Source organism: Dermacentor albipictus, chromosome 1 (assembly GCF_038994185.2).
Source record: "Dermacentor albipictus isolate Rhodes 1998 colony chromosome 1, USDA_Dalb.pri_finalv2, whole genome shotgun sequence".
Classification (NCBI taxonomy): domain Eukaryota; kingdom Metazoa; phylum Arthropoda; class Arachnida; order Ixodida; family Ixodidae; genus Dermacentor; species Dermacentor albipictus.
In genome coordinates this window covers 346,009,200-346,032,610 of record NC_091821.1, presented here as the reverse complement: position 1 = coordinate 346,032,610, position 23,411 = coordinate 346,009,200, and the positions used below count along the sequence as shown (strand labels likewise).

The window sequence follows — 23,411 nt, the reverse complement described above, 5'->3', positions numbered from 1 at the left end:
CACGGTGCTCGCTATTTCTCCTCTATTGACCTTCGCTCTGGCTATTGGCAGATTGCCGTGGACGATCTCGACCGCGAGAAGACTGCCTTTGTGACACCCGACGGTCTTTATCAATTCAAGGTGATGCCGTTCGGCCTATGTAATGCTCCTGCCACTTTTGAACGCATGATGGACTCCCTTCTTCACGGTTTCAAATGGTCCACATGCCTGTGCTACTTGGACGACGTTATAGTATTCTCCCCAACATTCGCTACGCACCTCGAGCGCCTCTCAGCAGTCCTGGACGTTTTTCGGCGAGCCGGTCTGCAACTCAACGCATCGAAGTGCCAATTCGGCCGTCGCCAGATTACTGTCCTTGGACATCTCGTTGACGCGAACGGAGTGCAACCGGACCCAGGCAAGATCCATGCTGTTACGCACTTCCCTGTTCCGAAGTGTGTCAAGGATGTGCGCAGCTTCATCGGCCTTTGCTCGTACTTCCGCCGTTTCGTCAAAAATTTCGCGGCCATAGCACGACCACTAACCGAGCTTTTGAAAAAAGACGCCCCTTTCCAGTGGGGCGATAACGAGGCCTCTGCATTCTCGCTTCTCATCGATCTTCTCACAACGCCTCCCGTTCTGGCCCATTTCGATCCTTCTGCGCCTACCGAAGTCCGTACTGATGCCAGCGGTCACGGTATTGGCGCAGTACTGGCACAACGCCAGCGTGGCCACGACCGTGTTATCGCTTACGCCAGCAGGCTCCTCTCACCCGCGGAGCGCAACTATTCCATCACTGAGCGTGAGTGTCTGGCCCTAGTTTGGGCCGTTGCGAAGTTCCGCCCATACTTATATGGCCGACCCTTTTCCGTCATCACAGACCATCACGCGCTTTGTTGGTTATGCTCATTGAAAGACCCTTCAGGAAGACTTGGTCGCTGGGCCTTACGCCTCCAAGAATATTCGTTCTCTGTCACCTACAAATCTGGTCGACTACACAAGGACGCTGACTGCCTGTCTCGCTACCCGGTAGACGAGCCTGACGACGCCGACAGTAGTACCGCCGACGGCATTTTCTCTGTGTCTGCCTTCGCTAACATCGCCGATGAGCAGTACCGAGACCCATCGCTGCGAGTACTCATCGAGCGTCTGCGCTCTACACCTACCGACGCATCCGTTCGCCGATATGTCCTCCAGGGCGGCATTCTGTACCGAAGGAGCTTCCTGCCTGATGGCCCTGATCTTCTTCTTGTCGTGCCAAAACATCTACGACAGACTGTGCTCTTTCAGATGCATGACGCACCCACTGCAGGACATCTTGGCGTAACCCGCACGTACGACCGCGTCCGCCGCCGCTTCTATTGGCCTGGTCTTGCTCGCTCCGTCCGACGCTATGTTGCTGCCTGTGATCCCTGCCAGCGTCGGAAAACGCCTCAGGTGCTACCTTCCGGTCATCTCCAGCCGATCCCCATCCCTGTGGAACCGTTTTTTCGTGTTGGATTAGACCTCCTCGGTCCCTTTCCCACGTCATCCTCTGAGAACAAATGGGTAGCCGTCGCAACTGATTACGCCACCCGATACGCTATCACGCGGGCTCTTCCTACCAGTTGCGCCACTGACGTCGCGGACTTTCTCTTGCGTGACATTGTCTTAGTGCATGGCGCCCCGCGACAGCTGCTTACTGACCGTGGTCGTAACTTCCTCTCGAAAGTTATCGCCGACATTGTGCGTTCCTGCTCTATTCAACACAAGCTGACTACCTCATACCATCCTCAAACCAATGGCCTGACAGAGCGCTTAAACCGTACTCTTACCGACATGCTGTCCAAGTACGTTTCGAAGGACCACCACGACGGGGACGTTGCCCTTCCTTACGTCACCTTTGCTTACAATTCTTCCCGGCACGACACCGCCGGATTTTCTCCATTTTATCTACTCTACGGTCGCGAACCGACCTTGCCCCTTGACACGGTACTTCCTCCTGCTGCGACCTCAACAACCGAGTATGCGCGCGACGCCATCGCCCTCGCCGATCATGCACGCCAGCTTGCCCGTGCTCGACTGACGGACTCGCAAACCACGCAGCAGCGTCAGTACAACGCCCGCCACCATGACGTACAGTTTTCGCCTGGTGCACTCGTGCTCCTGTGGTCGCCCTGTCGTCACGTTGGACTTTCCGAAAAGCTCCTTTCGCGATACACAGGGCCCTACCGCGTGCTGCGCCAGGTGACGCCTGTGACTTATGAAATTGCTCCTGTGAGCTCAACCTCGTCATCTACTCTGGCGTCTAGTGATGTCGTGCACGTCAGTAGGCTCAAGAGCTACTACACTGCTTCAGAGTCCAGCCTTTAGTCGCTCCGGGACGGCGCTTTTGCCGCCGGGGGTAGTGCTACGGGGTAGTATTCCCAATGACCAAGAGCCGAGCAGGAAGAAGAAGAAGACGACGATTGGAAGCTAGCGCGGGCTGTTGCCTCTTGGTCAACTGCGGCGTATAGCCTTGTAAATATACTTCTAAATAGCTTTTCGTCGGTGTCTTCCTACGTAACAATATGAAAATGCAGATGATGCCAGGGTGATGGAGTCACCACCACAGATGCGGTCGAAGCGACAGCGTCCAAATGACCGTAGTAAGGTAGCTTTCCTTCTACAATAGGCATAGTTGCTTATAGACAGACGAGGCTGAATAGATCGCGATGAGGCAAAAAGTAGTTCTTCCAGCAGTTTGGGATTAAGAAGGCAGTGGCAAAATCCTTACTGAACTTTTCCTATCAGATAGGAAAACCCTGTACCAATGTGACGGTGCCATATTTGGCCTATATCAAGCCTCCAGTGTTGTCGGACGGGAAAAAAGAAATGTAAGAGACAACAGTTCGTAGTAGTGTTCACTTGGTTATGTTCAAAGACCAGAACAAAATTTTGTGAGTGGCTTTTCACGAACAGTTGGCACCTAATACAGATCTCAAATCGCCAACGTGTGCGCAAGAGCCGGCGTTAAAAACCGGTAAAGAGACGTCCTTCACTCTTGGTTGACAGCATGCCCCGCATTTGTGTGCAAAAAAGTCATGCAGTGCAATGCCGACAAGCTCTTAGTCGTCTGGGCATCGCTAGCGACATTTCGCGCGTTGTGAAGAGGTCCGAAAGGAAAAGCATGCTGTGAGCCAGAACGTTCCGTTGTTCTAAATCATTTAAATAAATCTCAACATTCTTGAGTTTTCTGCTTTCGGAAAGAGCTTCTGCAGCCTGGCAATTATTACCACAAGCCGCGAAGCCAGCGTGCCGAGTCAATAAGCACGCACGTGTCTCGAAAGTCATTCAGGCAAGGCAACCTCTGAGCAAGCTTTTCGCACTATGGCATGCACCGTTGAGTTTCCAGGTTTCGACCGTTCGTTGGGAACGGTCGATAGACATGACGTGCGCGAAGTCGCTAGCGAAGCGCCCAGACGGCCCTTCTCTATTCTTTATTGTTCTGCCACCTACAAGCGGCGGCCAGTGCCACGTGCGGAGAGGGTGCACCATAGCGTGCCGTGCGTGTATATAGCGCAGTATAGGAAGACAATGGTACGCACACTGTCCTGTAGCTGTCCTGGCGCTGAGGCAGCGGAGGCGGGTGCCGGCTGACCAGCTCGTAGCGCTGTGTTCCCGCGGCGAACGCGGAGTGCCGGCGACGTTGCTGACCGCGTCTTAGGAAGGACATGACGGGCGAGGACCAGGCTCCCTTCATGAGAGGAGGCTCGCCGCTTCGGAGGCGCTCTCGATTCCGAGGGCGCCCCGCTGTACAACACCACCACTCACGAGGGACCGCGCGCGAACGGCGACGACGGCAGACTCCAAGGAAGTCCCGGTTTCCGGCGGCGACGGCGGCTTCTGGACGAAGGGGTCGGCCCCCCTGCCGACTCCGTCTCTGACGCCACCGGCACTCCTGGGACCCTCTCCTGGCAGTGGTGCGACTCGCGCCCTTGACACGTTCCCCGAAGGCAGGTCTCTCGGTCCTTCGCTGCTGCTGCGTCTACTACTGTTAACCGCCGCTTTCACGCCACCGCCTCCTATGTTCAGCTCCGTTTGAGGACGAGCTAGAGGACTGCGCTGAGGGTTGTTGTCGCTGGAGGAGGCTTCTGCTGTTCCGTCTTCTGTTCCGTAGGGGAAGTCTAACAGGGCTCGAGGGCTTTCACATACCGGAGGGGATGGAAGGAAGTTTCACAGTGTCTTACTCTGATGTTGTTGTTGTTGTTTTTCTGGGAAGGTGCTGACAATGAAGGGAAGAGGATTCCCTGCTACCTGCGGAAAAGGTGATGCGGCGCTTTTAGCGCGCGCGGTAGGCCTCCTTCTTGTTAGTTCCTACTTCAGGAGTTCTCTGGGGTTGAGAGAAAAGAGCGCTTCCGGGAGCGGGAAGAAACACTTGAAGTGTGTTACCGTTTGGTCACTCGTGTTTATATTTTTTTCTTCTTCGTTGCACTGGTAATTGGTGTTCGATTTGCCCCTCGGGATCCTTCGTTTTTTTTTTCTTCTCCCCTTTTGCGTAAATTGCTTTCGCTTCCCGTTGATACGAAGCGGGGCTTACTGAGTCGTCGGAGAGGCAGTCCGCCGGAGAAGTTTTATTGCTTCTTCGCTCTCTTCCTCTGGAAAGCGCTAACGATATTGCGAGGAAAACTCTTCTCCCGAACCCAACTCCGTTTCGGGCTTGCCGCAATGAATCAGGTTTGTGGTCAGCGTTGGCTTGATTTTTGCGGTCCCGAAGGCCAGCATCTGTGCTTGCGCTTCTTTCCTGTTACTTGCACTTTCAGCGTTCCTACAGTTCGCTGTTGCATGGCCGAAAGTGTCTTAGCAACAAGATGGCGGCACCCCGAAATTCCGGGCACTCAAAAGAAACACTGCGACAGTGCCCTTACGGATTCGAGCATTAGCCGTCGTCCTTTTTATGAAAGATTAAAAGGCTTCGTTTTGGAAAGAACGTTCTTTTTCTTAATTTTCGTAAGCTTCGTTGAGCGCAATTACACTGATACGGCAAGAGCTTTTGTACACGAACGTGCTTTCTCCCACTTCGTGGAAGCGAAATTGTCGCTTAAATGTGCTTAACACGGTAGATCATGCGGTGAATTGCCTTCTTGCGTAACCTTTAAAACATTACTACGTTTGCAACTTGCGTTTCGATGTGTACTATAAAGCGGTTCAAGGGAAAAAGTTACACATGTCGGAAATACGTGCAAGTCCGTCGTATTGTACGTGCAATGTCATTCTATGGTATTTCGCCGTCTACAATACGCACTCTATAAGATGCGCCGAGGAATGCTCAGACGATAGCGGTGGTTCGATGCTTCTTGTTGGCCACTGGATCGGTTGCCTACGCTGCTACTGCCGATGCTGCTTCTGCCGCTGACGATGATGATTCCAGTTCCGCTGGCTTACTGCGAAGGTACGAATGCACTGGAACGCTTTCTTGACTTGAACTCGTCGAAAGGGGACTCTGCTCGCTGCAGATCTCTCAAATGAAATCTTCCGCAACTGAAGGGCGAGAGCATCACAAGTTGCTTTTTCTGTTGCAGTGATCTTCACCGTCGCAACACCAAACCGTGCGCCAGACGCGTTTCAAAGACTGTTCGTTACCTCAGTGGCGGGTCGACTCATCAGGAGCACTTCTGGTGGTGCATCTCCGGCGATTGATACTTCAACGCCACATCGTTCGATGGAGACGGGGTGCCCCGGGAGTCACGGAAGAATAATCAGCAAGTGGCACGGTCGGCACGAGGTGAAGGGGGGGGATTTGGAACGCACAAGAAACTAAACAGGTGAACTTGATGGGACGACTGGCGGCAAAAAAAGAAACGAAAAGAAGAAAAAGATCACGTGGTGTCCGAAATCAAAGGAAGTAAAGCCGACGAAGATCCGTCTTCGAATCCGTCGAAACGAAATGCACTCTCGAGTGAGCTGGAAGAGGCCGCCGAGTTGGTTTCGGCCAGACCGGGTTCGGCGAAAGCGCCGCCCCCTTTCAGCCGAAGTCCATCGCGACCGCTATGGACCGGCCCAGGAAGCGCACTGGGCGGCGGGAGAAACTTTTTCTCCCGATTCGGGCGCTAGGTGCGCGGCGCCAACGCTCCAGGAGAGCGCGCGGCGTGCGCTCGCGCGCCCCGCCGCCAGCGCCCTCCGCCGCCGGTCGCTCGTGGTAACGCGCCGTTGATGGCCCTTCCCTTACTTTCCCCAACTTCCCCTTCTTTCCTTCCCGGGTCGTCTTTACTTTTGTCCCGCGCACTACTACTACTATGCTGCTTCTACCTCCTCGTACGTGCTGCTTGTAGACTTGCGCTCCCTCCGATCGCGTTATCTGCCGAAGGACGATTGTGTGCGCCACTCCGAGAGCGAATGGGGCATTGCGCGAGGCGAAGGAAACGAGGAGGTCGCGAAGGAAAGGGAAAACGGGCATAAAAAAAAAGGCACCGAGCAGCAATTCCGAGCGGTGACGACGACGCTCCTGCCGCTGGCCTCTCCCGAAACGGGACACACAAAGGATACACGTAACGGCGATGGAGTGTATATGTATGCGTGTGCGGGGGATTCGCGAGTGCGTGCGTTCTGTGCAGGGTATTGATTTCGCGTACGGGGACGACGTGGCGGTGGCTAAGCGAGCCGAAAGGAGACAGAGACGATACAGCCAGCGCGCGACGAGGGATTGGGGGGGAGGGGGGGGGGCCCTATCGGGTTCACTTTCGCTCGCCGAATATCGGCCGGGGAGTTGGAACAAGTTGGCTTGTCCGCGCGCGCGAGCGAGTGAGCGCTCTGTGCAGCCAGATTGCTCCGTTCGGTGCTCCGCTCACTTGCCTGGCTTTTGCCTCGTTGCGCAAGCATGAGTGGCTCGGCGCAGCTGTTCAACCCCCCCCCCCCCCCCCCCGCTCCTTGTACTCGGGCAGATTCTCGTGAGGACTATCGCTGTGCCGGTGCCTCGTGTACAGCGTGGCCTCTGGCCTCGTGTGCGCCGTGCATTTGCATATCTGTCGGCTCACCCAACGCAGAGGGGACTTCGTCGTTTCTCGTTCGGAAGGCTGCATGATGGATGCTGGTGATCAGAGCGGTCACGCGGCTCTCTTCTGCGGTGCTGCAATATAATGTGGCCGTAGAAGAGTCTTCGCGTTCCGGATTGTCTTATCTGTTTATTGGTTCCTCTCGGTGGCCCTTTTCCTGACGCTAGCGTGTAGATAACACGTGTCTGTTTGCTCTCACATCTAAGCAGTTATGGTGACAGGAATGAAAATATTTGAACTAGGTAAGCTCGCCGTTCCTTTATCTTTATTTCTTTCCTGTTCTTTGCGAGAAGTGGCGAGAAAGCTTCTGCCGCAGTAAAATAAACAAAAGCTCACTGCTGCACATAAAACGTCCTTGTATTTCACCTACTTGTGCCACTTAAGACGTGGCCCTTAAGGAAGAGCGTCAAAACACGGTATACGGACCGGAAATCAGGCTCACAAGGATTGTTTAGTAATCGCTGTTGGTCTTTCGTTTTGTTCTTTAAGCTCAATTTCTACATGTCGGCGTAGGATGAGCTAACGTTGGACGGGAATGAGATAACGATTGCCACTGACGTCAAAGTGCACAAACAATACAAAAGCTTTACTTCGCGTTCCACCTCAATCAGCACGAGCTAAGCCGAGGCAGCCGGCAATCGAGTCCGCGACAGCGTGCTCGACGGTGTACCGTAATAGCCTGTGAGCCGTAGTGACACTTCCAAGTAGCCTTATATAGTGAACAGCAAGACTACAGTCCCCATAGCCCATATTTCTGGTGAAATCTTGAAGCAAAACACGAAGAAAAAAGGAGAGGTGATTTCAGCTATTATACGCAGGTATATTTGGTATATGTCAACGCGATCTTGCCGAAACGCTCTGATAGTCATTAGGGAAAGCGGTGGACCTGTGAAAGGCAAAGGAAACACTGAAGAGGACATAGAGATGGTGCTGACTAACAGGCACCCTGTGAGTTTTGTCTATCAGACATAAGATTCACAACTGATGTGCCACGTGCGTAATTTGGCAGTCCGTCCTTTTTGGCGCTCTTTTGGTCGAAAACTGCGATACAGTGGCCGCTAGGGGCATGCGAATATTCGGACCTTCGGATGTTTACCGCCTGCACGTAGAAATACTGCTGTATAAGGAAATTCGCTTGAATGATTCTGGCGCCGGAGAACCGGTGGTTGTTGCGCAGACGATCCAGTTCCTGAACCAACACATGGAGGAGGCCACTTATGTGCCATAGTTACTAGCTGTTGAGTAAGCACGTCTCGCCTCGGGCAGGCTACTATCTTACTGTCTATGTAGACGAGGCAATTTATTATTTGGCCAATTTCACCATGTTTGGATTTCTTCATAGCGATGCGTTCTGCTGTATTATTGCCCTTAGAGAGAGAGAGAGAGAGAGAGAGAGAGAGAGAGAGAGGCAAAGGAAAGACAGGGAGGTTAACCAGAGATTATCTCCGGCTGGCTACCCTGTACTAGGGGAGGGGCAAGGGGATGTGATTGGTGAGAGAGGAAAGAAAATAAAAGGAAGAAAATCCCACCAACATACACACACACATGTGCACACGATACACACGAACTGTTTCTGTGTGTGGGCACTGTCACGCAGTTTGTAAAGGCGTTCCTAGTGTCCTTAGCTTCATTGGTGAGCTACGCATAACACATCTGGGACTAGTTGTTACCCCCCCCCACAAACACCCATTTATTAAATTATTTTCACCGTCAACGTGCAACAGCTATGGCTGCACTTGACTTTGTTTCTCAATTAGTAGCTTCTCAGTTGACCGGAGATCCAGTTATTAACAGCATTACATGTATCAAATAATGTAAACAGGGTTTTTCTTTGGAGCAGAGCACGAGTAACTTTTCGTTCCACTTTTCCAGAAATTAGAAATGTTCCATATTCGGTTTCATATACTACAATCGTTTTCCTCGAATATTCTTATTCAATTAAAAAAATAGGTTTCGCTAATCGAACACACATTATAGTGGCCACATAACGTTCTGAAGATGTCATAGAAGCAAGCCGCAATTACCTTAGTTAACATGACTTTCTCTTGACCGAGGCGAATGCAACAGATGCGAATGCAATGGCGGCAGAATTATCTCTCAGCAAGCCCCGAAGAATATTTTGTCACTTCGACGCTTCCCCTGATTCTTGTCCCCAAGATCCGGGAAGATCAAGCCGAGATAGTGGCAACGAAGAATAAATCAGGGCAAAAAGAGGGACTCAGACGATATTAAAAGAGAGATCCACTATTTTATATCACCTAAGTTACACTAGTCAGCTCATCCAACTTTGTGTGTTTCGGTTAGTCCATACGATACTCGATCGGAAGGCACCGAGGTATCTACTTTACCTCATAAATAAATCTTAATCCTGCGCAAACATACCGTTATTTGCTTGCATTTAATTTGCTTTCTTCATTAGTGAATCCACATACAAAATTTAATTTTATTGGTTAGACCTATTTTTACCCGTATTGCGGAAATGCGACATACTTGGCTTACAATGAGATGGCCATTATCCGTGCTCCAGCCATCATCTCTGCCCGCGTTTAGGACTCAGAGCTTCAGAATATCATGTGATGACGTACAACATCTTCCCATTTATTTTTTAAAAAGTTCTGCAATTTTACTGGAAAAATTTCCTTTTCTTCTTGTATGCGAGCCTAATGGTGCTGACCCATACATGTACACAACCACAAGGCCTATAGTGCAACTTTACTTACAGTGCGAACGTTACTTACAGAGGCTAACCCCCCAACTACCACGAAGAAAGTTCAGAAACTTAGTAAGAACGTGTATTTCTTTTTACCTGCAATTTACTTTGCCGTATATCCCTAAAAGTGTGAGACCAGCAATACTTATAGCAATTCTTTTCACTGCTCTTGTTTAAAGTAACAGCAGAAGACATTGTGCGTTATTTATTAATGTGTCAAAGTTACGAGGTAATTCAAGCTTTGTCATGATGAGCCAACTCGTCATCGGCAGTAAAGGGGATAAGGAAAGGAGGACACGACGCAGCGATCGTGTGTCCTCTCTCTTTAGTCTTTGCCTGTTTTGTTGACGCTGTAAGTAAAGGTGCAACAGTAATGACTCGCCCAACTAGGTACGGTCGGATCCTCACGTTTACATTACGCAGGTATTCTATTTTTGTTTACACTGAGACATTACAAGATCTGTATCCATTATACCCCCAGACCTCGTAGCACGATGCACGTTCTAAGGGTTTCTTGCAGGCCCACAGCGTAGCCCGAGGTTCATCCTTTGCGAAGCTGTCTGGGGTGTAGAACAAGATTGTCCAGGACCGAGATGTGAGGCTCATTACCGAGAAGCAAGAAGCAGCCGTGGCGATTCGCGCTAAATTATGCGGCTTCTTGGTACACATGTCGCGGGGTGCTGATTGCGCCTCAAGGAGCGCAAGGGTTACGTCGCAGGGAGGCTCCCACCGAGTACCACGAAGGGTCGATACCTAACGCAGGCTTGTCTCTGACAATAAAGTTGGCGCCGAGCCGCCGGACCATAAATCTGACACTGCATAAAAACGGCGCTGGGAGCGTAAATTACCTTATTCTCACTGAGCCAAGGCTGTAAGAAAATGAGTTAAATGTGCGAATGCTTGCGTCGAAAGTGACCTTTCGTCAAATGAAAACTTCACGCGAGGTGAAAGAAGGAGCCGAACAAAAAATGTGGAATGAAAAGAAAAAGAGAGGAGAAGAATGGAGGCATTATTTCTCATACTTTTCCATTGATGCTCCACGATTCATTTTATTATGCCTGCATGTAACGTGCAGTTTACACATGTCCTCCATGTTTACTTTTCATCAATGCTGGAATTTCGTTAGTGTCGTTTATTAGGTATTATCAGTTTGCTCTATCCACACTGTTCTGGCTCGATACGCCATATTTGTATATGAGCCAGGAACGGGATTTAAAAAAACAACAGCAAAATCAACAACATTTGCTTTGGTATACCAGGTGTAGTCCAGCATGTTACCTCAGTGCGGCAAGTTCCCACCGAAACTTGGCGCGATAGATGACTAAGGAATATGTGAAGGAACGTGAACTGCAGGCATGGACAAATTTAGGTATTTTTACAAGAAATATGTTAAATTATGTTGCATATAGTGGTAAGCGCGAAATGTTTCTTCGAACATTTTAAGCGAAATATGCAATTCTCTGTATAGGTTGCAATATGAGTTATGGATGACGCTCCCTTTACCATTGTGGCTCACCTGCACGCGGGATCTAAACGGTACTTCGAACGCCACTTCCACAAGGACCAGTTCGGAACCGCTTGCAGCGTACGCGACCACGTCTGGTCACAGGCACTGCGACCAAAGGCCTCAAGCGACAGCGTCTGCGTCCTCGACCACAGGCACAGCCTCTCAACGACGGCGTCTCGGAAGCTGGCTGCCGCAAGAGCCGAATGCGAGAACACCCCCGCACCACCTAGCAGTAGCACACGGTGCGGTGCCACCGGTAATTTAGCTTTCTTCGACAACCGCGGTTTCCTTGTGCCTGTCTAACTGTTTTCCTGGGCCAGTCCAGAAGACAGTGCGTCAACTGCCGGTGGCAGCGCCGGTAGTTAGTTGACGGCACACTTTCGCAGAGTTCGAAGGTCTCGTTGCAGTCATTGACTTTGGCACCCTCGTCTGCAGAATAGTTATGAAGAATGGAGAATACAGTGAAACTGAAACTATCTTCTGAATCGATCCAGGAAAACAAAGAGAACTAAATGCTTTAAAACCAATAGACTAGAGAGAGAGAGAGAATGAAGAGGAAAGGCAGGGAGGTTAACCAGATATGAGTCTCCGGTTTGCTACCCTACACTGGGGATGGGAGATAGGGGTTACAAAGATGACAGAGAGGAAAACGCTAAAAAAAAGGAAAAAAAAAACAAAAAAACCACGCACACATGGAGGTACACACACAAAAGGCGTTCCAGTTAAAGTCGTTCACACAAGCCGGTAGAACGCAAAAAGCGCAATAGCGCTTGCACGGCCTTCTTCTGTGACGGTAGGTCGTTTCGATGTTGCAGAATTCTTTTTTCGGATAGCGGTTGGTTGTCCAGTCGGTCAAGTTCCTGGCTGAGGCATGCCCTCTGTGGACTGTACTGCGGGCAGGTGCACAAAATATGGCCAATTGATTCTTCACGGCCGCAGTGGTCACAGGTTGGGCTGTCGGTCATCCCTATGCGGAATGCATAGGCTTTAGTAAAGGCAACGCCCAACCAAAGTCGATATAAAAGCGTGGCGTCTCTACGGCAAAGCTGTGATGGCGCTCGAAGACTTAGTGTTGGATCAAGTGAGTACAGTCGCGTGTTTCTTAAATGTGGCTCATTCCATTGCGACGCGGTGCACTGCCGAGCAAGTAGGCGGAGCTTCCGTGCTGCGTCAGTTCTAGAATGAGGAATTGGGACGTGGCACTCCTCAGTATGGGCTGAGCGGGCAGCGTGATCCGCCCGTTCATTGCCGATAATCCCGCAGTGACTTGGAAGCCACTGAAAAGTGATCTCATGGCCTGCTTCACTTATATGTTGCAACGTCTCTGCAATATGGAATATTAGTTGTTCGTGTGGTCCGCGTCGTAAAGGTGACAGTAGAGACTGCAGTGCCGCCTTCGAATCGCAGAATATTGTCCATTTGTGTGGTGGTTCATCACCAATTTGATCAAGGGCAGTAAAGAGCGCTGCGAGCTCTGCTGCCGTCGATGTTGTCGCGTGGGTCGTCTTAAATTTAATTGTTGTAGCTTTCGCTGGTATGACGATTGCCGCCGCGGAGCTACTTGGAAGGACAGATCCATCAGTGTAAATATGCGTAGAATCACGGTAGTTCTCGTACAAATGTAGTAGCGTGAGCTGTCTAAGGGCTGGCGATGATAGATCAGCTTTTTTCGAGATACCAGGTATTGTGAGGTTGATTTTTGGCTGAGCGAGGCACCATGGAGGAATCGAAGGTCTCGCAGCCGGGGTGAAACAAGCTGGCAATGATTCATCATATGCCGTTATCGTCCGGCTGAAAGATGTGTGTGGTCTGTCCGCTGTTAGGGAGGCCAAGTGGGGACGAGGAGTCCTGGTCAGATGCCTTATATGGGTCCTGAGTACTTCAATTTCAATGTGGGTCCTGACAAGGTGATCTCCAGCGATTGCTATCGTAGCCACTGTTGAAGCACTCTTAGGCAGGCCTAGACAGATCCGGAGCACTTGACCCTGAAGACTTTGTATTGTGCGTAGATTCGTTTTACCTGTGTTGATCATTGCTGGCAAGCTGTATCGCAGAAATCCTAAGAAAAGCACCCTGTACAGTTGCAACATCGCACTTGGAGACATTCCCCAGGTCTTGCCAGCGAAAAACTTGAGGACGTGACAGATGCCTGTCAACCGTTTTTTCATGTATGATACGTGTGGGCTCCATGACAAGTCCCTGTCAATTATGACACCTAGGAACTTGTACGATCGGACCCATCGTATTATTTGGACATTTATCATTACACTGTAGTTGGCCATGGGTTTGCGCGTAAATGGCACTAGTGCGCATTTCTCTGAGGAAATTTCCAGGCCTCGATTACGAAGGTAGAGAACAGTTTGTGTGGCGGCTCTCTGAATTCTCGCTCGCAACTGTATAGGCGTGTTACTGCAGACGTCCATATGCAGATGTCATCGGCGTACATTGATAGCCTGACTGTAGTTGGCACGTGCTCAAGGAGAGCAGTTAGTGTTAGATTAAATAACACAGGGCTAAGTACACCGCCCTGGGGGACGCCGCGGTAGTTGTAATGTAGAGAAGTATGGCCTTCTTCGGTGCCTACAAAAAAGGATCGCATGGATAAATAACTCCGTATCCATTTAAACATCCGACCACCCACTCCTACCTCTGCGAGAGCAGATGACGGCTTCATGCGTAACGTTGTCATACGCCCCTTTAACGTCGAGGAATAAAGAAGCGCAGAGACGCTTACGGCATTTCTCATGTTGAACGTAGGTGACCAGGTCGACGACGTTATCGATCGATGATCGACCGCGTCGGAAGCCCGCCATGGCATCTGGGTAAGTGTTGTGGTATTCCAAGTACCACTCCAGGCGTCCTAGGACCATCCTCTCCATTACTTTGCCCACGCAGCTCGCCAACGCGATCGGGCGATATGATGAGAGTTCCAACGGCGACTTGCCAGGCTTCAGCAGTGGAACAAGGCGACTTGTCTTCCAGGTTGTTGGTAGTGTGCCATCTGTCCAAGATTCATTGTACACCTCAAGGAGAAGTCCTCTCGCTCGCTCCCCCAGGTGACACAGAGCTCGGTAGGAAATTCCGTCAGGTCCTGGCGCTGATGTGTGGCTACACAAAGCTAATGCTGCCTTAAGTTCGTGGATTGAGAATGGTAGATCCATCCGGTGATCACGTGGTGGCGGACAGTTACTCGAAGGCGATGGAATGTTGGTAGCCGTGAGTTGGCCGGATAATCTGGCGCAGAAATCCTCTGCCACGTCAATCTCCGATCTCTTTTGAGAGAGGGCAAGCGCCTTGAATGGGAATCGCTGTACGGGGAGTGTCCGGAGACCGCGCACCGTTCTCCATAGTTGCGATAAAGGCTTGCGTGGATCTAGCGACTCACAGAAGGCATTCCAACGTTGCGATTCGAGCTTGTCTAACCGGCGCTGTATCTTCTTTTGCGTGCGCCTGGCGGTCCGTAAATCGTCCACTGTTTTCGTACGTCGGTATCTTCGTTCAGCACGTCGTCGGATGGCTCGAAGTCGTTCTAGTTCCACATCAAATTCGTTCAGTTTCGAAGAGCATGTGAGAGCGCGCATAGTGTCTTGCACCGCGCTCTTGATTGCTTCTTCCAAGTCGAAAGATGGATTGGCGTCGCAGCGCTCTTCCATAATAGACTGAAATTTAGGCCAGTCCACTCTTTGGATCGTATCCCGTATTTTGGAAGGGGACAATCCTCTGATCTTGATGTACGTGGGAATGTGGTCGCTTCCGTGCGTCTCTATGTCCGCAAACCACCCTGCACGTCTGACAAGGCTTCGTGAGACGAAAGCCAAGTCAAGACAGCTGCTGTAGGTGGAGCCACGTAAGAAGGTAGGACTTCCATCATTCAGCAGCCAAAGTTCATTACTGGAGGCGAAAGATACCAGAGCTCTGCCTCTTGCGTTGATCATCGGACTTCCCCAGAGTGTATGATGGGCGTTGAAATCTCCAATGATGACCCAGGGATTGGAGGTTGAAGAAAGGATGTCTTGGAGTCTTTTGTAATCAAATCGACTTGACGGAGATAGGTAGGCGCCCACAAAAGTAAACGCCAAATTCTTTTTTCTTACGTTTAGGCATATATATTGATTATAGTCATTAGGTGGTACAGGCTGATGAGTGTAGGTGAGGTCACGGCGAATACACACCAAAACCTTACTGTTTTCATAAATAGTTGACGACATAAATAATTCATATCCAGAAAGCCTGATTGTGTTCGATAAGTTCGGCTCGCAAATGACGATAATGGGAAACATATTAGCGTACACGAAGCGACGGAAATCCGAAAGGCGCTGAGTCCGCGCCCATTCCACTGAAAAATAGCTGCTTGTCGGACCTCTTCCCTAAAAGACCGTGGCTGTGGAGCCATGGTCTACGCAAGGGTTGCAAGCACCGGACTCAGAGCGTCCAGTACTTGAAGCGCACTTTTGGCAGACGGTGTGTGCATGTTGCTTAGCAACACGCGAATGGCATTCATTAAAGGCCTAATAAGTGCTATCACTTGCTCATCTGTTTTCCGCGACTCCTCGGATACAGCACCTTGATGTACTGGGGGCGGCTTCTTCTGCGGCTCTTCTGGCGGTCGTGTACATGGAAGTGGCGGCCATTCCTTTGTGGAGAGAGATCTGGCAGTTTTCTCCCTTCCAACACCGGTGTTCGGAGGGCTGGAAACTTCCACTGGTGATGCGGCTTGACGAGTTGACTGTTCCTGAAAACTTGATGTTTTACGTCGTGAAGACGTTCGACGGTGACGTCGTCTTCGCCGTGCTTTCACAGCAGCTTCTTTGTGGGTAGAGTTGTCTCTCACCATTTGTTTAAGAATGGTGATCTCTTTCTTGATCTGGGGACAGTCTTTGGAAGAGGCGCAGTGATCACCCTGACAGTTAGGACACTTCAACTTGATTGCGCTGCAGTTGTCTTCTGAGTGGGGTTCGGCACATCGAGGGCACACGGCCGAATTTCTGCAGACTCCCTTCACATGGCCAATCTTCTGACAATTGTAGCATTGCATTGGTCTTGGAATAAATGGTCGAACCTGGTGGCGAAAGTGGCCGACCTTCACGTAGGGTGGAAGGCAGTCGCCTTTGAACGTTAGTCTCACACAACGTGTGTTGCCGAGGCGACAGACATGCACAATGACGTTATGTTCACTTGCTGGTTTTATAAGAACTGGGAGGTCTGCATTAGGAATTTCGTTGTCAATGTCATAGATTACTCCTGTAATTGTGGCACCATTCGTTGGCATGATAGATCGGACCTTGATGTTTCCCAGCTGCGTTACATGTTGGAGTATGGTCAGCGCGCTCGGGTTCATCACATCGATAGCCAGGATGTTTCGCCTTGTGTTTATCCTCACATCCTTGATCTCGTTTGGCACAGTGTTTTCGAGATACACGGAGAGTGCTTGCCTGTTGAGGACGCGCAGGTTGTCGGTAGCGTTCTGTGGCACAAACAGGATGGAGTGAGGCCATCGCTGAGGCGCTGTTTTCACAGTGTTCGAGCTGGACGCCGAAGATGAGTTGATAATTCTTCGTTTGGCCTTGCGGTACTGTACAAGTCGAAAGCCGTATTCCGATGACTCGTCACCTGATGCGGAGTACAGCTCTGTGTCCTCGCTACCACTCGATGTATTTCCTCGCTTCCTCGAACCGATGTCCGTGGGTGAACGGGAACCGGGACGATCCTCGGGGTGTTGCACATCCATCACCGCGATGGAGGGGGCGGTAGACCCCACAGGTGCAGTGAGAAGTCCAGAAAAGCACAGAGACGGGCGAGATGTGTTCCGCAAGAGAAGCACTTCGTCTTCCTCCTCCCAATAGACTAGACAGTAAATAGCGTTAACGACGTGGAGAACAGCAAACAAGATAGCGTTAAATCTGGAATCAGAGACGCAACCGCAGCACAGGCTGACATAAAGAAACGATGTCGAGGAAACCATCGGTGCAACTATATCAAACAACAAAGTATGTATTCAAATGAGAAACGTTTCAAGGTAGTCCAAATGGCAGTGCGCTAATGTTCGAGGCTACACATTCAAGGTATCGGAGATCGCGGAGCAGCCGGAGAAAAGTTGCCGATGACGGCTTTTCAAGCGTAGCTTGTGGAAATATCGCATGAATGATTGAACACGTTTTGGTGGTGTGTCGCAACATCCGTGCAGACGCGCATGAGTACGTCGTCATCGTACCACTGGCCTTGAGTTGAGATTCAAAGATGCTCGCCGTCGTTTTGCGCGATCTGTTGCTAGGTGAAAGAAGAAAAAGAAATCACAGGAAGTTTCCATTCAAACTCGATCACAGAACGTTAGAGATCAAACAAGGTTAAGACAAGCAGTTTGAGATAAAGATACCGGTCTTATAGAGTATTAGGAGTAGTTCGAGTACTTCAATTAGTGAAGGCAGAACGGCCATGCGTAGAAGATAGCGAAAGCCCCGGGTGAAATTCACGAATCACAAAAGCAATTAAATCTGGGAAGCCCACGTATAAAAGGAATAAACAATAATGTGGGCCGCAGTTAAAATGCTTTAGGACCTTCGTTAGGTGCAAGGCTTTTTCGACAGAGCGCCAGGCCATGTACGCGAATTCCAATTGACGAACTATCAAACAATCGCACTACCGAAAGAGAAATAAAGAAAATTGCTCCTTGGATCCTCGCCGTGCTTGGACTCACTCTGTCTCGGTTTTCAACTTCATCGATTGCGATCCAGGTTTCTCTACTTTCTTTTAGTCACCTCAATTATCTTTCTGCGAGCGACTGCTCGTCGTTAAAATGAAGCCTAAGATGAAGAGGATTAAAAAAGAAAGGATATTCGGTGTGGGAGACTAATTTGGGAGGGTATCGCAAGCCTCTTTGAAGGTAATTGCTGACTTTAATTTGTGCTTCTAAGCACTCAAATCAAGGCGGTACCTGTGCAGTAAAGCAGCAGATGGCCATGGCTAAAAAAATACGAAGTCGTTCAATTTGTTATGCTGGAGTGTAGAAAAAAAAAATAAAAGAGGGTGCACTTGCGCAGAGTTCTAAACGGACAGGGACAGCGATAGCTTACGCAATTCCGGAGGTTGGTTCCGTTTGGTTTGATACGATTATTATATATATCACTAGCAGATATTCCGCTTCTTTTTCTTTTGCTTTACGAATGAAAGTCTTAATTCTTTCATGAGTTAAGACTTCATTAAGTTATGACTCATGAGTTAAGACATCAGTATACTAATGAATGAGTGAACTCTTTCATTTGTATACGTTTCAAGAATTGCCTACTGGAAACTGTCGCATATTCGTTTATTCCGGCATGTGAGGAATAACAATGGTTATAGGTCTCTCGAAGGTGTGAGATCAATGCAAGGGAACACAATTTCAAATTATTGTACTGCTGGATTGCCGATGTCATTGCGCAGAGGCACATAACCATAGAACGCACGGCGCAGACAACTTCTGTTGAATAATTTCCCGTAGTTCAAGGAGAATGCCTCGCGTTTAATCGGCATACGAACCTGGGCCCATATTCACAAAAGCTTCTCAGGACCTTGTTATTAAAGTTCTTTGTCTGTCTGTCTTGCAGAGAAATTGTTCATCAGAAAAAATTCCAGCTAATCCTGACGCTGGACATCTTATTAGGGAAGGCCTTCAACAAAAGATTAAACGAAACACCTAGGAACGAAAAGCTTTAGGGATAGGGCCTTGTTGTCTGGACCTAAATAAAAAAAAATTAGTATTTCGTCAGTCCTACCATGTTGGTATCCCACTTGGGCGATCCCACTGAGTACCGCTCATCGTCCTAAAAGTGACGCTGGCTAACAGTCCCAGGGCTAGACTTAGTACGCAAACATAATTATAAAAGAGAATGAACGAATCGATGGCCGTCACCGCACCCCAATTGGTAGTGCATCAGGCACGTCATGTGAAGATTGTGGGTTCAGCTCCCACCATCGACAAGTTATCTTTCCGTCTACTTTAATTATCCCTCTTCTTCATTATTTCTTGTGCGTGAATTTCAACCATGGTTAATTAACCCTATACTTTTCTTGATTTCATTGCTTGTTGTCTTTATATGGTTGTGGTATACTAAAAAATTCGAGACCCTTGGTTTCCGTTCTCTCGAGCATGTAGAAAGTGATACACGCTTCTGATGTCCACAGTATATTGGCCTTGTGAAGCTTAATAACATCGAGAAACCTTCAGAGATAACAAAAACTTCCGGAACATCTGAACCTCCCTGCCTTTTTACTAATACTTAAGAATAAAGAGGACGCGTATTTTATCCACCTCGCGTCATTTCGGCATCTTCATACGTTAATGAAGTACTACGTAAGCGCCTGCAAAAAAAATTCGCCTATATTTCTAATATCATCAAATAAATCATTCCATCAATGGTAGTCCTCGTTATGCCGAAAAGTCGGACCAACCATTCACCTCAGAGCCCCAGACCCGGACGGGTTTTGAAAATAAATGTTTGTTATCTCTCTCGCTCTCCCTGGATAATCCACAGACAAAACAAATCGTGTACCAGAATGGAAAGCCATCCTCTAATCACCTCCTGAGAAAAGTTTAGCGACCAACACGAGGCTGGTGAGTTAGTGATGACGGGGAAGATTAGCAACCCGCAAGGTGCAAGTATAGGTTTCGTAATGTATATATTTGCAATCCGCAAGGTGCAAGTATAGGTTTCGCAATATATAGATTAGCAGTCCGCAAGGTGCAAGTATAGGTTTCGCAATATATAGATTAACAATCCACGAGGTGCAAGTATAGGTTTCGAAATATATAGATTTGCATTCCACAAGGTGCAAGTATAGGTTTCGCAACATATAGATTAGCAATGCGCGAGGTGCAAGTACAGGTTTCGCAATATATAGATTTGCAATCGGAAGGTGCAAGTATAGGTTTCGCAATATATATATTAGCAATCCGCCAAGTGCAAGTATAGGTTTCGAAATATATAGATTAGCAATCCACGAGGTGCAAGTATAGGTTTCGCAATATATATATTAGCAACCCGCCAGGTGCAAGTATAGGTTTCGCAATATATAGATTAGCAATCTGCAAGGTGCAAGTATATGTTTCGTAATATATAGATTAGCAATCCGCAAGATTCAAGTATAGGTTTCGCAATATATAGATTGGCAATCCGCAAGGTGCAAGTATATGTTTCGCAATATATAGATTTGCATTCCACAAGGTGCAAGTATAGGTTTCGCAATATATAGAATAGCAATGCGCGAAGTGCAAGTACAGATTTCGCCACATATAGATTTGCAATCCCAAGGCGGAAGTATAGGTTTCGCAATATATAGATTTGCATTCCACAAGGTGCAAGTATAGGTTTCGCAATATATAGATTAGCAATGCGCGAAGTGCAAGTACAGATTTCGCAACATATAGATTTGCAATCGCAAGGCGGAAGTATAGGTTTCGCAATATATATATTAGCAATCAGCGAGTTGTGAGTATAGGTATCGCAATATATAGATTTGCAATCGAAGGTGCAAGTATAGGCTTCGCAATATATATATATTAGCAACCAGCGAGGTGAAAGTATAGGTTTCGCAATATATAAATATGCAATCCGCGAGGTGCAAGTATAGGTTTCGCAATATATAGATTTGCAATCCGCAAGGTGCATGTATATGTTTCGCAATATATAGATCAGCAATCCGCGAGGTGCAAGTATAGGTTTCACATCATGTAGATTAGTAATCCGCGATGTGCAAGTATAGGTGGCACTGAGTGAATGACATTGAACTGTCGTAAAAACATGTCTACCGAATTAGCTCTCTTTGATCAAAAAGAATGTATCTTGCAAAATTTCGAGCCCGTGCCTTTAACAATAGGCATATTCATCGACATTACACAGGCGTTTGACCACATAAATCACAGTATTGAAATCTATAAACTAGAGCAATATGTTATTAGGGGCCTTCCATTCGAATTACTAAACTCCTATCTTAATTGCATATACCAACATGTTTCTGTTGCCGAAGTTATATCATCAACTAAAGAAGTACTTTGTGGTGTTGCACAGGGCAGTATTCTGAGCCCACTGCTCCTTAACTTATGCATTAATGACTCGGTTTCGACTTATCAGCATGCGAAGTTCGTCATTTACTCGAATTACGTAAGCGTATTCATGTTATCAGGTTCTTATGCTGATTTGATTGCTATAGGCAATGAATTTTTGCGGAAACTCGCTTACTGGTCGGCAGAAAACTTTAAACGTAAACTATGTCTAAACAAAAACTCTTATATTTCGTACCAAACGTACTGGTTTGCTTCCGAATCATACCCTAGCGTTTAAATCGAAAGGTATTGAAGTAGTAGACACCGTAAATGCTTTAGGGGTACATTTTACAAGCGCAACTCACTGGGATCAACATGTGTGCAGACCAAAAGTGTGCAGACCACAAGATCGCTGAAAAAAACAGAATTTCTTTGTAATTAACGCGCATAAATGGAAACTGACGAGTAACCTAAACATTCGTAATGCCAAGGTTGGACTGCAGCATTTCATTTCAAGTTGCCTTCACAGACAGGTTAGTAAATGAGTTTTATCGCGCAATCCCTAGTACGCATACTTTTGCTCACAAGTGTACACTCCACGCTCCAAAAACACCGCCGTATAACGGGTGTATCAAGTTCAAACAGATACCTCTTACTTGCCTCTGTGAAATTATTATATAATAATGCTTTTTTGGCGTCTCATATTGATTATGTACATTTTGTATGGAGTACCACGACTCAAGAAAACTTTAATGGATTATTATAGATGCAGAAGAAAATAATGTGCGTAATCACTAATGTATCCTACTTTACACATACCGAAAGCTTGTTTGTGAAATATAGCATACCTAAAACCCATGGAGTCTATTTACGCATGCTCCTTCATGATTATTATTTTAGTGTCACATACAAACATCCCCAATTTAGTAAACTCGCTGGCCTATCGGCAAATTTATCGTATTTTCATACAAGCACAGCAGAAGTATGAAAGGGTCCGCGTTTTAGACCAAACTATGGTTGTCAAATGCAAAGCAACAACCTGCCTAGACTGCTAAGTTTGCACAACATAGCAGGCTGTAACTGGCACGACCTGACATTGTTAGAATTTAGTTGTTTAATGCTCTCCTTTTTTTGGCCCTTATATTGGTAGCCCCTTTTTCTTTATAATACAAATGTGTCATTTCTTGTCTTTCAGGTGTGCTTCTTTTCATTATTTCTTTTGCATTCTGTGTTCTATATACTTTGCAATCCCTGTGAAATTCTGCAGCTTTATTCAACCAAGGGTGTTGGGGGTACCTCAAACCACGTCAGTGTGGCTTTTTCCTCTACCTCCTCCTTTTGTTGTATGTAAATAGAAATGATTAAAGAAAGAAAGATACTTTAATGCATTACGCAGTTAATGTATTTTCTTATGCCGATGTGGCGCGGGTATAGTACTCTCCGTGGCTGAATTGTGCGTAATATTCTAAATGATTTCTTCTTTTCCTCCGAATATCTCGGATGATATCACACCAGCTCAGGTACCTTATTCATGAACCAAAATCATATATACAGTAACAAATCAACTTCAAGAAGAGAAATAATAGAGACGCACTTCTCTCGCTCCACTTACGACTGGCCTGTCGTAATTGCACAGATTTCTCCATATATTTTCCTTCTTCTGTGACGATAGGTCCTTTCGATGTTGTAGAATTGTTGTAGAATTGTTGTAGAATTGTTGTAGAATCGTGCAAGCGCTATTGCGCTTTTTACGATCTACCGGCCTGTGTGAACGACTTTAACTGGAACGCCATTTGTGTGTGCGCCTCCATGTGTGCGTGCCTTTTTTTTTTCCTTTTTTTTAGCGTTTTCCTCTGACATCTTTCTAACCCCTATCCCCCATCCCCAGTGCAGGGTTGCAAACCGGAGACTCATATCTGGTTAACCTCCCTGCCTTTCCTTTTCATTCTCTCTCTCTCTCTCTCGCCATATATTTGACTTTACATATATCTTTAGAAACCTAAAGATTTTTAAATAGCTTTATATAGAAAAGAAGCCTAAAAATATATACATGTCTCTAGGTTTCTTTTCTGTCGTTCATACGCATACATGTTGCTCTACAGCGTTATATGTTCGTTTAAAGCTTTTCTTGTAAGAATTCACGCGGTTACCTCATAGACCACAACAATCGCGTCGCCTGCCTTTTTG

At 47.9% G+C, this 23,411-nt stretch overlaps 2 protein-coding genes across 3 annotated transcripts in view; both read right to left on the bottom strand.

The window, feature by feature from the left end:
- Positions 1-23,411, bottom strand: part of LOC135915571 (potassium/sodium hyperpolarization-activated cyclic nucleotide-gated channel 3-like) — a 452,750-nt gene that overhangs the window by 192,878 nt on the left and 236,461 nt on the right. The gene's annotated exons all lie outside the window — the stretch shown is intronic.
- Positions 10,823-17,025, bottom strand: LOC135921140 (uncharacterized). The gene is made up of 2 exons (XM_065455788.1): positions 13,941-17,025; positions 10,823-11,635 (listed from the first exon to the last, which is right to left on the bottom strand). The coding sequence occupies exon 1, from the start codon at positions 16,932-16,934 to the stop codon at positions 15,603-15,605; it is 1,332 nt and encodes a 443-aa protein (XP_065311860.1). The 5' UTR covers positions 16,935-17,025; the 3' UTR covers positions 10,823-11,635; positions 13,941-15,602.

Coding starts and splice junctions, on each gene's coding strand:
- LOC135921140 (XM_065455788.1), bottom strand. CDS start 16,934: ATGGATGTGCAACACCCCGAGGATCGTCCCGGTTCCCGTTCACCCACG.